The sequence below is a fragment of the Hemitrygon akajei genome, chromosome 24 (genome assembly GCF_048418815.1).
Source record: "Hemitrygon akajei chromosome 24, sHemAka1.3, whole genome shotgun sequence".
NCBI lineage: Eukaryota > Metazoa > Chordata > Chondrichthyes > Myliobatiformes > Dasyatidae > Hemitrygon > Hemitrygon akajei.
Genome location: NC_133147.1, coordinates 4,730,950 through 4,744,004, shown reverse-complemented (window position 1 = coordinate 4,744,004; position 13,055 = coordinate 4,730,950). Strand labels below are relative to the sequence as shown.

The window sequence follows — 13,055 nt, the reverse complement described above, 5'->3', positions numbered from 1 at the left end:
ACTGTAACGACCTGAAGAAGAAATGCGAAAATTTGGCTGAATTATACAGCTCTGATGTTGATGGGCAGCAGCTGTATGAAGAGATTCTGGATTGCAGAATGTTGCTATCAAGGCAGGTCAACATGAAAATATCAAGACTTGAAGAGCTTCTTGAATTTATTGTTCAGTACGGAGATGAGAGCATCTTCCCCAATCTTTGCATTGCTATTCAGATAATGCTAACCATCGCAGTTTCCATCGCCAGTTGTGAGAGATCATTCAGCAAGTTAAAAGTAATACTTTCATATTTGAGAGCCTCCATGGGTCAAGGCAGACTTGTTCCGCTGAGTGTAGAAAGAGAAAAAAACTGACTTTGATCACATCATAAACCAATTTACATCAGTAAAAGCAAGGAACGAGCAGTTATAATTTTCATGTAGTGCCATAATTTGTTAGTTAAAAGATTAATGAGCTTGACTTGTATTTTTGAGCTGATATGGTAAAGTTATCTAAAAGATGGGTGTCAGATGTTTGGACAGGGGCGCAATTTCAGTGCTTGTCATAGGCACTATTTTCCGTAGATACGCCCCTGCCCACGCCTGTCCCACAACCCTCCCACCACTGTTCTGCTCCCACCATTCCTGACATCCTTGCTCCCTCCCAGATTTACAAACTCGCTGTCCGCTCCATGTTTACAAATACAGTCCTGTGCAAAGGCCTTAGTCACCCCAGCTATACATATGTGCCTAAGACTCTTTGCATGGTACTGTCATCATCATCATTATGTGCTGTGTCGTCGGACATGGGCGATCGTGGTCCCATGACCATGATTGCTCTCGGCAGATTTTTCTACAGAAGCAGTTTGCCATTGCCTTCTTCTGGGCAGCGTCTTTACGAGACAGGCAGCCCCAGTCATTATCAATACTGTTTGGAGATTGTCTGCCTGGCGTCAGTGGTCACATAACCAGGACGTGATGTGCACCAGCTGCTCGTACGACCATCCATCACTTGTGCCCGTGGCTTCACGTGACCCAGATCAGGGGCTAAACAAGTGCCCAAGGGTGACCTGCAAGCTAGTGGAGGGAAGGAGCACATAACACCTCCTTTAGTATGGAGGTTCTATATCTCTACCCCACCACCCTGCATATACCATAATGCATAGTAAGAAATATATTTAAAATAACCAGGGCCTTAAGAGCAAACAGTGATGTAGCGTCTATGGGTTCAAGCACAGTTCAGAAATATTACTGTGGCTGAAATATTGAGTGTGGGTCTTCAGGCCCCACTGGCGGTAGCAATGAGAAGGTGGAAGATCATAACGAGGTAGAGGGTGCTGTGGAGGGGTCAGGCTGTCCTGGTGGATGATTCAAAATAGACCAGTATACAGATAGATACAGCTAGGAGCTAGGAAGGCAGACACAATGATATCGTTTACTGAGTACAAAAACAGGAAGTTCAAGCTTTGATTAACACGTACAAAAGTGCTGGAGGAACTCAGTGGGTCAGCCACATTTGTGGAAAGAAACAAGCGGTCGACGTTTGGGCTGGGACCCTTCGTCAGGCTTCAGTTATACTGACCACTGACGAGCCCACGTCCTGGGAACGTTGGACAGTGTCGGTCTCCTCATGTACAGGGGGACGTTAATGTTCTGGGAGCGGTTCAGAGACAGTCTGGGTTGTCTTATGAGTGAGGCCAGGGCTTGGACCCATTGGGATTTGGAAGATGGAGAGGGGACTGGATCAGAGCACAGTATAGAATAGATTCAGGCCTTTTAGTCTATCATGTCTGCCTTCACTTTGTTCCTATCCATCCATTCTCTTAAACACGATATCCTGCTGGAAATCCAGAGCCACCATTGAGATCTGGCACATTGAACTGAATTGACTTTATTACTTATATCCTTCAAATACATGAGGAGTAAAATCTTTATGTTCAAATGTGCAACTATAGTAATTTATAATAAATTTTATGTACAACAGGGTAGTCAGTATAACATAGAAATACAGTTGCATTAGTATGAATTAATCAGTCAGATGGGCTGGTGGAAGAAGCTGTCCCGGAGCCTGTTGGTCCTGGTTTTTACGCTGCGGTACCGTTTCCCGGATGGTAGCAGCTGGAACAGATTGTGGTTGGGGTGACTCGGGTCCCCAATGATCCTTCGGGCCCTTTTTACACACCTGTCTTTGTAAATTCCTGAATCATGGGAAGTTCACATCTACAGATGCACTGGACTGTCTGCACCACTCTCTGCAGAGCCCTGCGATTGAGGGAGGTACAGTTCCCATACCAGGCAGTGATGCAGCCAGTCAGGACACTCGCAATTGTACCCTTATAGAAACTTCTTAGAACTTTGGGGGGGGGGGGGCATACCAAACTTCCTCAATCACCTTGAGTTGAAAGAGGTGCTGTTGTGCCTTTTTCACCACACAGCCGGTATGTGCAGACTACGTGAGATCCTCCTTGATGTTTATGCCAAGGAACTTGAAGCTCTCAACTCCAGATCCATTGATGTCAATAGGGTTTAGCCTGTCTCCATTCCCCCTGTAGTCCACAACCAGCTCCTTTGTTTTTGCGACATTGAGGGAGAGGTTGTTTTCTTGACGCCACTGTGTCAGAGTGATGACTTCCTCTCTGTGGGCTGCCTCGTTATTATTTGAGATTAGGCCAATCAGTGTAGTGTTTAATTAGCAGATTGGAGCTGTGGGTGGCAACACAGTCATGGGTATACAGAGTAAAGGAGGGGTCTCCTGGCAGAGCGCCACAGCTGTGTGTGTGTGTGTGTGTGCGTTTGTTTGCGGCGGGTGGAGGTGCAAGCATTGGCGATGCACGCGGACTGACCGTGTCCCCTGACTGCTGTTTCTTGTCCTCTCCCTTGCAGAAGAAAGCAAAGGTTATCCCAGTGCCCAAGGAGCCAGAGGTGGAGGAGGAGAAACCAGTGGTAAGTCTTGAGAATCCCTGGGGGTTGAATGGAGGCCATTCAGGCCATCGCACCAGTGCCAGAATGAGAAAGGGACCCAATCTAATCCCAGCTCGTGTAGTGAGCTCCCATGTGACAGTGGCAGGGGTTCCACTCATATGCGCCCCAAAATCCCAGAAAGCCAAATTCCTGAAATCCCAGAATGGAGATCCCAAGTGTGGCCCTTGTAACTGCAGACAGATGCCACCGGTGTATGCCAAAGCACCAGAAGGGGATCGATCTCCGGTGTGTACCTTGAACCCCTAGAATGGGGAACCAATGGTGTGGATCCCAAAGAGGGAAGCCCCGGGTGTGGACCCTGAAACCCCAGAATGGGGAACCCCTGTGTGAACCCCGAAACCCCGTCTGTGTTACCCCCAGTCATTTTAGTTCTCTCTCACATCCCAATGAACATGGGTTAATCATTTTTCCTCACCCCAGTGAGAGTGTGTGTGTGTGTGAGAGGAGGGGAACCTGAGGGGAGTTGGTGGGAAACATGGCAGGGTTGGTGGCATGGAATAGGATTGGAGAGGCTGATAGGGGTGAGACTGGTGGGGGAGAGGGGCAGTTTGAGGCGTACTCCCTTAGGGAACTCACCACCCTCCCTCTCTCCTCTGCCCCCCCCCCACAGGTGAAGCCCTGCCCTCCGCTCAGCGAGGAGCCGGCCCCCGAATCTCCAGACACTCCCACTGCAGTGACGGCAGACACGCCCGTCCAGGTAGGTGATGCTGGCCACGGAGTGTTCTCCCAGCCCAACTGGCCCCCGACGAAAACACTGCCCCTCCCTTCCGACCCCCTACCAGGCAAGGAGGGTAGAGGGTGACAGGCAACAGTCCGCTTGTTCTGCCTGCCCGCCACCACCAGCAAGGCACATCCCTGGGGGAGGATTTGACGTCTCCTCTGACGGCTGTTTTTGGGGAAGAAAAAGCTTTGGTTTCTCCCTCTCTGCCAACCCTGAAGGATTCCACTCCCCTCCCTCCCTCCTCCTCCTCCTAGCTTCCCCTTTCCTTCCCCCCCTCCTAGCTTCCCCTTTCCTTCCCCTTGCTCTCCCTCATTGCTCCTTCCCTCACCCTCCCCTCCACCTCCTCCCTTCCTGTTCTCTCACTAGCTGTGATCATCCTCCTCTTCACTTCCCTCTTCTCTCCCTCCCCTCTCCTCCTACTCCTCCCCTCCTGCTCTCCTCTTACTCCCTTCCCTAACCCTCCTCCATTCCCCTCCTCCCTCTCCTCTTCCCATCCCTTCACCCACCCTCTCCTCCTCCCTACACCCCCTGTCATCCCGTCTTTCTCCTCCCTCTCCTCCCCAACCCTCCTCCTCACCTTACCCTCACCTTCCTGTTCTCCCTTCACCCCACCCTATTACCCCACCGCTCACCCTGAACTCTCCTCGTCTCTGCCCAATCTCCTTCCTGTTCCTCAGGCTCTTTCAAACTCCCCACTTCAATTTTCTGCCCCACCCCAACCCCCAACACCGCCTACTGATGAATCCTGGGCTCCCCACACTTCCCATTTCCCCACCCCTTCTCCGGACACTCGTCTGCATCTGGGGTACTGGAGACCTGGGGGTGAATCCCCTCCCTTCTGCAAACCACTCACCTCACCTTTCCTGCCCTCTCCTCACCTCTCTCCCCCTTCCCCATCTCATCCCACTTTCCCTCTCTGGCTCCAGGGACAGAAAATATCTTCCCCCCCCCACCCTCTGCCTGCCACCTGCATGTTGACCCCTCCTGATGTCTGACCTCTCCCCCTAGTTCCACAGCCGAAGGGCAGACGGAACCACCATGGACAAAGAGCACCCTTCTGCAGCCAGCTCCCCCTACCCCACACCCCTTCTGCAGCCAGCTCCCCCCACCCCACACCCCTTCTGCAGCCAGCTCCCCCCACCTCACACCCCTTCTGCTGACATCTCCCCCTCCCAGTTCCACAGCCAAAGAGTAGCCGAAACACCAGGGACAAAAGAATTCCCTCCCGATTGTCCGCCACCCCCCTTGCGTACATCGCCATCGCCAACCGAAAGGCAGCCAGAACCGCCCGGGATACAGAACAGTCTCCGGCTGACGTCTCCCCCCCCCTCTCCCGAACCCACAGACAAAGGGCAGCCGGAACCGCCGGAACAACCGGAGCTGTGGGGAGTGCGAGGCGTGTCTCCGCCTGGCCGACTGTGGCACCTGCGACTTCTGCAAGGACAAGGCCAAGTTCGGCGGCGCCAACACATTGCGGCAGAAGTGCCGCTGGAAACAGTGCCTCTGCTTCGCCTCCGTGAGTACCTCCTCCTACTCCCCCTCCCCTGCCCACCGCCTCAGCCTGCTGAAATCTGTGGTGACACTTGTGGGGCTGCCCCCCGGCACGCCCTTTGGTGTGTTGTATGTTAATTGTGACAAATAAATGCGGTTGCTGTGGTAGCATGACCTTATTACAGCTCAGGGTGTTGGAGTTCAAAGTTGAATCCCAGCGTCCTTTGTGAGGAGTCCGTCTGTCCTCTGCATGGGACAGTGGGCTTTTTTCCGGGAGCTCCAGTTTCCTCCCAGAGTCCAAAGATGTACTGGTCATTGCAAATTGTCCTGCGATTAGGTTAGGGTTAAATCGGGGTTGTCGAGGGTTGCTACCTGGGCAGCTGTATCACTTAATCAACAAAATAAAAATTTGAATCAGACCCTGGACAATCCCTGTCCCCAGATCGACAGTCACTGTCCCTAAGGATGGGCCCCAGACAGTCCCCGTCCCTAAGGATGGGCCCCAGACAGTTTGTGTCCCTAAGGACAGGCCCCAGACAGTCCCTATCCCTAAGGTTGGGCCCCAGACAGTTTGTGTCCCTATGGACGGGCCCCAGACAGTCCGTGTCTCTACGGACGGGCCACAGACAGTCCGTGTCCCTAAGGACGGACCCCAGACAGTTCCTGTCCCTAAGGACGGGCCCCAGACAGTTCCTGTCCCTAAGGACGGGACACAGACAGTCCCTGTCCCTAAGGTCGGGCCCCAGACAGTTCGTGTCCCTAAGGACGGGCCCCAGACAGTTCCTGTCCCTAAGGACGGGCCCCAGACAGTCCCTGTCCCTAAGGTCGGGCCCCAGACAGTTCGTGTCCCTATGGACGGGCCCCAGACAGTCCGTGTCCCTAAGGATGGACCCCGGACAGTTCCTGTCCCTATGGACGGGCCCCAGACAGTCCGTGTCTCTATGGACAGGCCCCAGACAGTCCCTGTCTCTATGGATGGGCCCCAGATAGTTTGTGTCCCTAAGGATGGGCCCCAGACAATTTGTGTCCCTATGGATGGACCCTAAACTGTTCCTGTCCCTAAGGAAGGACCCCAGACAGTTCCTATCCCTATGAACGGGCCCCAGACTGTCCCTGTCCCTAAGGACGGACCCCAGACAGTCCCTGTCGTTAAGGACAGGCCCCAGACAGTTTGTGTCGCTATGGATGGACCCCAGACTGTCTCTGTCCCTAAGGACCGGCCCCAGACTGACAGTCACTGCTCCATGGGATGGACCCTGGACAGAGCCCCTGATCTGTGGGCCAAACCCCGGACAGAGCCCCTGACCCGTGAGACGGACCCCGGACAGAGTCCCTGACCCGTGGGACGGACCCCGGACAGAGTCCCTGACCCGTGAGACGGACCCGGGACAGAGTCCCTGACCCGAGGGACGGGACCCCGGACAGAGTCCCTGACCCGTGGGACGGGACCCCGGACAGAGTCCCTGACCCGAGGGACGGACCCCGGACAGAGTCCCTGACCCGTGGGCTGGACCCGGACAGAGTCCCTGACCCGAGGGACGGGACCCGGACAGAGTCCCTGACCCGAGGGACGGGACCCGGACAGAGTCCCTGACCCGAGGGACGGGACCCCGGACAGAGTCACTGACCGGAGGGACGGACCCCGGACAGAGTCCCTGACCCGTGGGACGGGACCCCGGACAGAGTCACTGACCGGAGGGACGGACCCCGGACAGAGTCCCTGACCCGTGGGACGGGACCCCGGACAGAGTCCCTGACCCGTGGGACGGACCCCGGACAGAGTCCCTGACCCGAGGGACGGACCCCGGACAGAGTCCCTGACCCGTGGGACGGACCCCGGACAGAGTCCCTGACCCGTGGGACGGGACCCCGGACAGAGTCACTGACCGGAGGGACGGACCCCGGACAGAGTCCCTGACCCGTGGGACGGGACCCCGGACAGAGTCCCTGACCCGTGGGACGGACCCCGGACAGAGTCCCTGACCCGAGGGACGGACCCCGGACAGAGTCCCTGACCCGTGGGACGGACCCCGGACAGAGTCCCTGACCCGAGGGACGGACCCCGGACAGAGTCCCTGACCCGTGGGACGGACCCCGGACAGAGTAACTGACCCGTGGGACGGACCCCGGACAGAGTCCCTGACCCGAGGGACGGGACCCCGGACAGAGTCCCTGACCCGAGGGACGGGACCCCGGACAGAGTCCCTGACCCGTGGGACGGACCCGGGACAGAGTCCCTGACCCGTGGGACGGGACCCCCGGACAGAGTCCCTGACCCGAGGGACGGGACCCCGGATAGAGTCCCTGACCCGAGGGACGGACCCCGGACAGAGTCACTGTCCCGTGGGACGGACCCCGGACAGAGCCCCTGACCCGTGGGACGGACCCCGGACAGAGTCCCTGACCCGAGGGACGGACCCCGGACAGAGTCACTGTCCCGTGGGACGGACCCCGGACAGAGCCCCTGACCCGTGGGACGGACCCCGGACAGAGTCCCTGACCCGTGGGACGGACCCCGGACAGAGTCCCTGACCCGTGGGACGGGACCCGGACAGAGTCCCTGACCCGTGGGACGGACCCCGGACAGAGTCCCTGACCCGTGGGACGGGACCCGGACAGAGTCCCTGACCCGTGGGACGGGACCCGGACAGAGTCCCTGACCCGTGGGACGGGACCCGGACAGAGTCCCTGACCCGTGGGCTGGACCCCGGACAGAGCCCCTGACCCAGTGGGTACAAGAGTTAGAGACGTGGCAGCTTTATAAAACTCCGATCAGGCCACATCTGGGTTATTGTTTTCAGTTCTGGTTGCCCCATTACAGGAGGGGTGGGGGCTTTGGGGAGGGGGCAGAAGAGGTTCAGCATGATGCTGCCTGGATTAGAGACTGTGAGCGACAAGGAGAGGTTGGACAAACTTGGGTTGTTTGCTCGGGAGTGGTGGAGACCGAGGGGAGACCTGACAAAGGATTATAAGGTTACGAGAGGCATAGAGCAAAGCAGGGCCATGGACCAGCACCATTAAGTCTGTGGACCCCAGTTTGGGACGCCCCGGGGTAGAGAGTTTGTTCCAGGGTAGAGATATCAGATAGCAGAGGACAGACATTGAAAGTGAGATGGGGTAAGCTGAAAGGAGGTGTGAGGGGCAAGTTATCCTTTACACAGAGAGTGGTGGATGGCTGGTATGTGCCTCTGGGGATGGTCCTGGAGGTAGATGTAACAGAGATGTTTAATCTGGCTGTTAGACAGGCGGACAGAAGTTCACAGAGGCATAGATAGGGGGTGCACGGTTAGTCTTTTCCCCAGGGTAGAAATGTCAAATTCACGATTGTGGTTGTTCGTCAGTACACAGGTGGAAAGGAGAATAAAATGATTGTTACTCTGGATCTGATGCAGCATAAAGAACATAATAAGTTTAAGAGGAATCCTATAAAACACAATATGAAGTAACAGTTTGAGTGTGGCAGTACAGGCATAAGATTAGTTTATATATGTTCAGTGGCCACTTTGTTAGGTACAGGAGGTAAAGCGTCCACTGAGTATGTAAGTTTTATATGTGGTCTTAGAGTCATAGTCATAAAAAACATCTACAACACGGAAGCAGGCCCTTTGGCCCATCTAATTCATGCTGAGCCATTTAAACTGCCTGGTCCCATCGGCTAACAGGCCCCTCCATCCGTGTACCTATCCAAACGTCTCTTAAACGGTGAAATTGAGTTTGCATGGCAGCTTGTTCCGCGCTCACGCCCCTCAGTGAAGGAGTTCCCTCTCATGATCCCCTTAAACTTATCACCTTTCACCCTTAACCCATGACGCCTAGTTGTGATCCCACCGAAGCCCAGTGGAAAAAGCCTGCTAGCATTTACCCTGTCTATACCCCTATTGAATCTCCCTTGGAGCTGGTCTTGTGCTGCTGGAGCCCATCCGCTTCAGGGTTCTACGTGTTGTGTGTTCTGAGATGCTCTTCAGCACACCAGTGTTTTAACGTGTGTGTTGGCACGTGGCCAGGTGGTTAACACGTTGGTCTAATGATCTGAAGGTGGCTAGTTCGATTCTCGGCTGAGGCTTGTCCTTGAGCAAGGCACTTAACCACACATTGCTCTGCGACGACACCGGTGCTTGGGTCCTAATGCCCTTCCCTTGGACAACATTGGTGGCGTGGAGAGGGCAACTGCTGGTCTTACATTTTAAAAAAAGCCTTACCTAGGCTTGCACCCTAGAAACTTTCCAAGGTGCAAATCCATGGTCTATCGAGACTTAACAGAGGCGTACCTTGAGTTACTGTCACCTTCCTGTCAGCTGGAACCTGTCACGTGCACACCTTTTCATTAATGCGATTGTCTAATCAACCAATCATGTGGCAGCAACCCATCATGTGGTATGTTAAAGCATGCAGACACGGTCAAGAGGTTCAGTTGTTGTTCGGACCAAGCAAAAGGACGGCCAAGAAATGTGGAATGATTGTTGGTTCCATACAGGGTGGTTTGAGCAGAATTTAGAGTTTATTTAAATCTTACATTGTAGTGATGTGCTACACACAGTGCTGAAATAACGACATCCAGTCGGTAAGTCGTTCCGAGACTAGTTTATTCAAACTTCGCGGCGCTGGCATTTATTCCCTAGTGCCCGCCCTCTCCGGACGGAAATGACATTAGAGGTGCATTACCAAAGTCTCCCCCCATGCGCTGGCTATTTGTGAGCCGGTTCGCCTGCAAAGAAAGTGGGTCGCAACATAACCCCCCCCCCCCAGAACCGGCAATACACCCCCCAATGTCCACAGTCTGGATCAGCCTCTGTTTGGGAGGTCTGCCTCTGCGCCGCGGTGCCTGAACCTCGACCGGCTGTGCCAAGTCCACATGGGCTGGTTTGAGTCGGTTCACCGTGAAAACCTCCTCTCTCCCCCCAATGTCCAGAACGTACATGGACCCGTTGTTGTTGATCACCTTGAATGGCCCCTCGTACGGCCGCTGTAGCGGTGCCCGGTGTCTGCCCCTTCGTACAAACACAAACTTACAGTTCTGCAGGTCTTTGGGTACATGGGTCGGGGTCCGTCCGTGCTGTGAAGTTGGTACGGGGGCCAGGTTGCCGAGCCTTTCGCGTAGTCTGTCCAGGACTGCTGCGGGTTCTCCCTGATGCCCCCTTGGGGCTGGTATGAACTCTCCCGGGACGGCCAGAGGTGTGCCGTACACCAACTCGGCCGACAAGGCGTGCAGATCCTCTTTGGGCGCTGTACGAATTCCAAGCAGGACCCAGGGAAGCTCGTCCACCCAGTTAGGTCCTCCCAGGCGGGCCATGAGAGCCGACTTCAAGTAACGGTGGAAGCATTCCACCAGTCCGTTCAACTGTGGGTGGTTGGCAGTTGTGTGGTGTAGCTGCGTTCTCAACAGGCTGGCCACAGCCGACCACAGGCTGGAGGTGAACTGGGCGCCTCTGTCGGAGGTAATGTGGGCCGGTACCCCGAAGCGTGCTACCCAAGTTGCGATCAGTGCTCGGGCGCAGGAATCGGCAGATGTGTCGGTGAGCGGGACCGCCTCTGGCCACCTCGTGAACCGGTCTACATAGTTAGGAGGTACCGCGCTCCTTAGGACACTGGTAGGGGGCCCATGATATCCACATGAATGTGGTCGAACCTCCGGTGGGTGGGTTCGAACTGCTGCGGTGGGGTTTTAGTGTGCCGCTGCACCTTGGCTGTTTGGCACTGCGTGCACGTTCTGGCCCATTCACTGACCTGCTTGCGAAGTCCATACCATGCGAACTTGCTGGAGACCAGCCGGACAGTTGTCCTGATAGATGGGTGCGCCAAACCGTGTATGGAGTCGAAAATTCGCCACATCCAGGCTGCCGGGTCAACGGGGCGAGGTTGGCCGGTAGCCACGTTACACAGGAGGGTCCTATCACCTGGGCCTACGAGAAAGTCCTGCAGCTGCAAACCCGAGACTGTGGTCCTGTAGCTGGGCATCTCGTCGTCTGCCTGCTGCGCCTCCGCCAGTGCTGCATAGTCCACCCCCAGGGACAGGGCCTGGATAGCTGGTCTGGAGAGTGCGTCCGCCACGACGTTGTCCTTTCCCGAGACATGCTGGATGTCCGTCGTGTACTCAGAGATGTAGGACAGATGTCGCTGCTGGCGAGCCGACCAGGGATCGGACACCTTCGTGAACACGAAGGTCAACGGTTTGTGGCCCGTGAACACGGTGAACGGCCTGCCTTCTAAGAAGTACCTAAAATGCTGGATTGCCAGATATGGTGCCAACAGCTCCCGGTCGAAAGCACTGTACTTGAGTTCGGGTGGTCGTAGGTGCTTGCTGAAGAACGCCAAGGGTTGCCAGCGCCCCTCGATGAGCTGCTCCAGCACCCCACCGACTGCTGTGTTGGATGCGTCCACCGTGAGGGCAGTCGGAACGTCCGTTCTGGAGTGCACCGGCATCGCGGCAGCTGCCAAGGCTTCCTTGGCTTTAACGAAAGCGGCTGCGACCTCCTCGTCCCAAATAATGTCCTTGCCTTTACCCGACATCAGGGTGTACAAAGGGCACATGATACGGGCTGCTGAGGGGAGGAAACGGTGGTAGAAGTTCACCATACCAATGAACTCCTTCAGGCCTTTGACTGTGTTGGGCCGGGCAAAGTGGCCGATCGCGTCTACCTTGGCGGGCAGAGGTGTTGCCCCATCTTTGGTAATCCTGTGGCCCAGGAAGTCGATGGTATCGAGACCGAACTGGCATTTGGCCGGGTTGATCGTGAGGCCAAAATCACTCAGGCGGGAGTAGAGCTGGCGGAGGTGGGACAGATGCTCCTGACGACAACTGCTGGCTATAAGGATGTCGTCCAAATGGATGAACGCAAAGTCCAGGTCGCATCCCACCGCGTCCATTAGCCGCTGGAACGTCTGTGCGGCATTCTTCAGGCCGAACGGCATTCGGAGGAACTTGAACAGGCCGAACGGGGTGATGAGTGCTGTTTTGGGGATGTCTTCAGGGTGCACCGGGATTTGATGGTATCCCCGGATGGTCTACTTTGGAAAAGATTCTTGCCCCGTGCAGGTTTGCTGCAAAGTCCTGTATGTGCAGCACAGGGTAGCGGTCTGGAGTGGTAGCCTCGTTCAGTCTGCGGTAGTTGCCACATGGTCTCCAACCCCCGGCTGCTTTGGGCACCATGTGCAGGGGGGAGGTCCGTGGGCTGTCAAACCTCCGTATGATATCCAATTCCTCCATCCTCCTGAACTCCTCCTTCGCCAGGCGGAGCTTTTCCGGGGGGAGCCTTCGTGCGCGGGCATGGAGGGGTGGTCCCTGGGTCGGAATGTGGTGCTGTACCCCGTGTCTGGGCATGGCTGCCGTGAACTGCGGTGCCAGAATCGATGGAAAGTCCGCCAGGATTCTGGTGAATTCGTTGTCCGACAGCGTGATGGAGTCCAGGTGTGGGGCCGGTAACTTGGCTTCACCCAGGGAGAACGTCTGGAAAGTCTCAGCATGTACCAGTCTTTTCCCTTGCAAGTCGACCAGCAGGCTGTGAGCTCACAAGAAGTCCGCCCCCAGGAGCGGTTGGGCCATGGCGGCCAGTGTGAAGTCCCACATGAACCGGCTGGCGCCGAACTGCAACTGCATTGTGCGGGTGCCGTAGGTCCGTATCGTGCTGCCGTTTGCGGCCCTCAGGGTGGGTCCTGGCTTCCTGCTGCGGGTGTCGTACCCCGTCGGGGGCAAGACGCTGATCTCCGCTCCGGTGTCGACCAAGAAGCGGCGTCCCGACTGTTTGTCCCAGACGTACAAGAGGCTGTCCTGGTGGCCAGTCATTAGCGGCAGCTGGCCCTGGCCCTTGCAGGGCAGGCAACAACGGTGGGCTTTTGTGCCCCACCGCTGGTGGTAGAAACACCACTGTTCACTGTCCTCCTCACTCCTG

The 13,055-nt window shown here is 56.1% G+C and overlaps 1 protein-coding gene across 12 annotated transcripts in view; it reads left to right on the top strand.

Moving 5' to 3' along the window:
* The window catches only part of LOC140715821 (uncharacterized), a 207,158-nt gene that overhangs the window by 163,250 nt on the left and 30,853 nt on the right, over positions 1–13,055 (top strand). For all 12 annotated transcript variants that reach the window (XM_073028226.1, XM_073028235.1, XM_073028234.1 and 9 more), the window contains 3 exons: positions 2,859–2,918; positions 3,568–3,654; positions 5,024–5,194. In XM_073028226.1, coding sequence (XP_072884327.1) covers positions 2,859–2,918; positions 3,568–3,654; positions 5,024–5,194 — 318 coding nt within the window. The remainder of the gene's footprint in view (positions 1–2,858; positions 2,919–3,567; positions 3,655–5,023; positions 5,195–13,055) is intronic.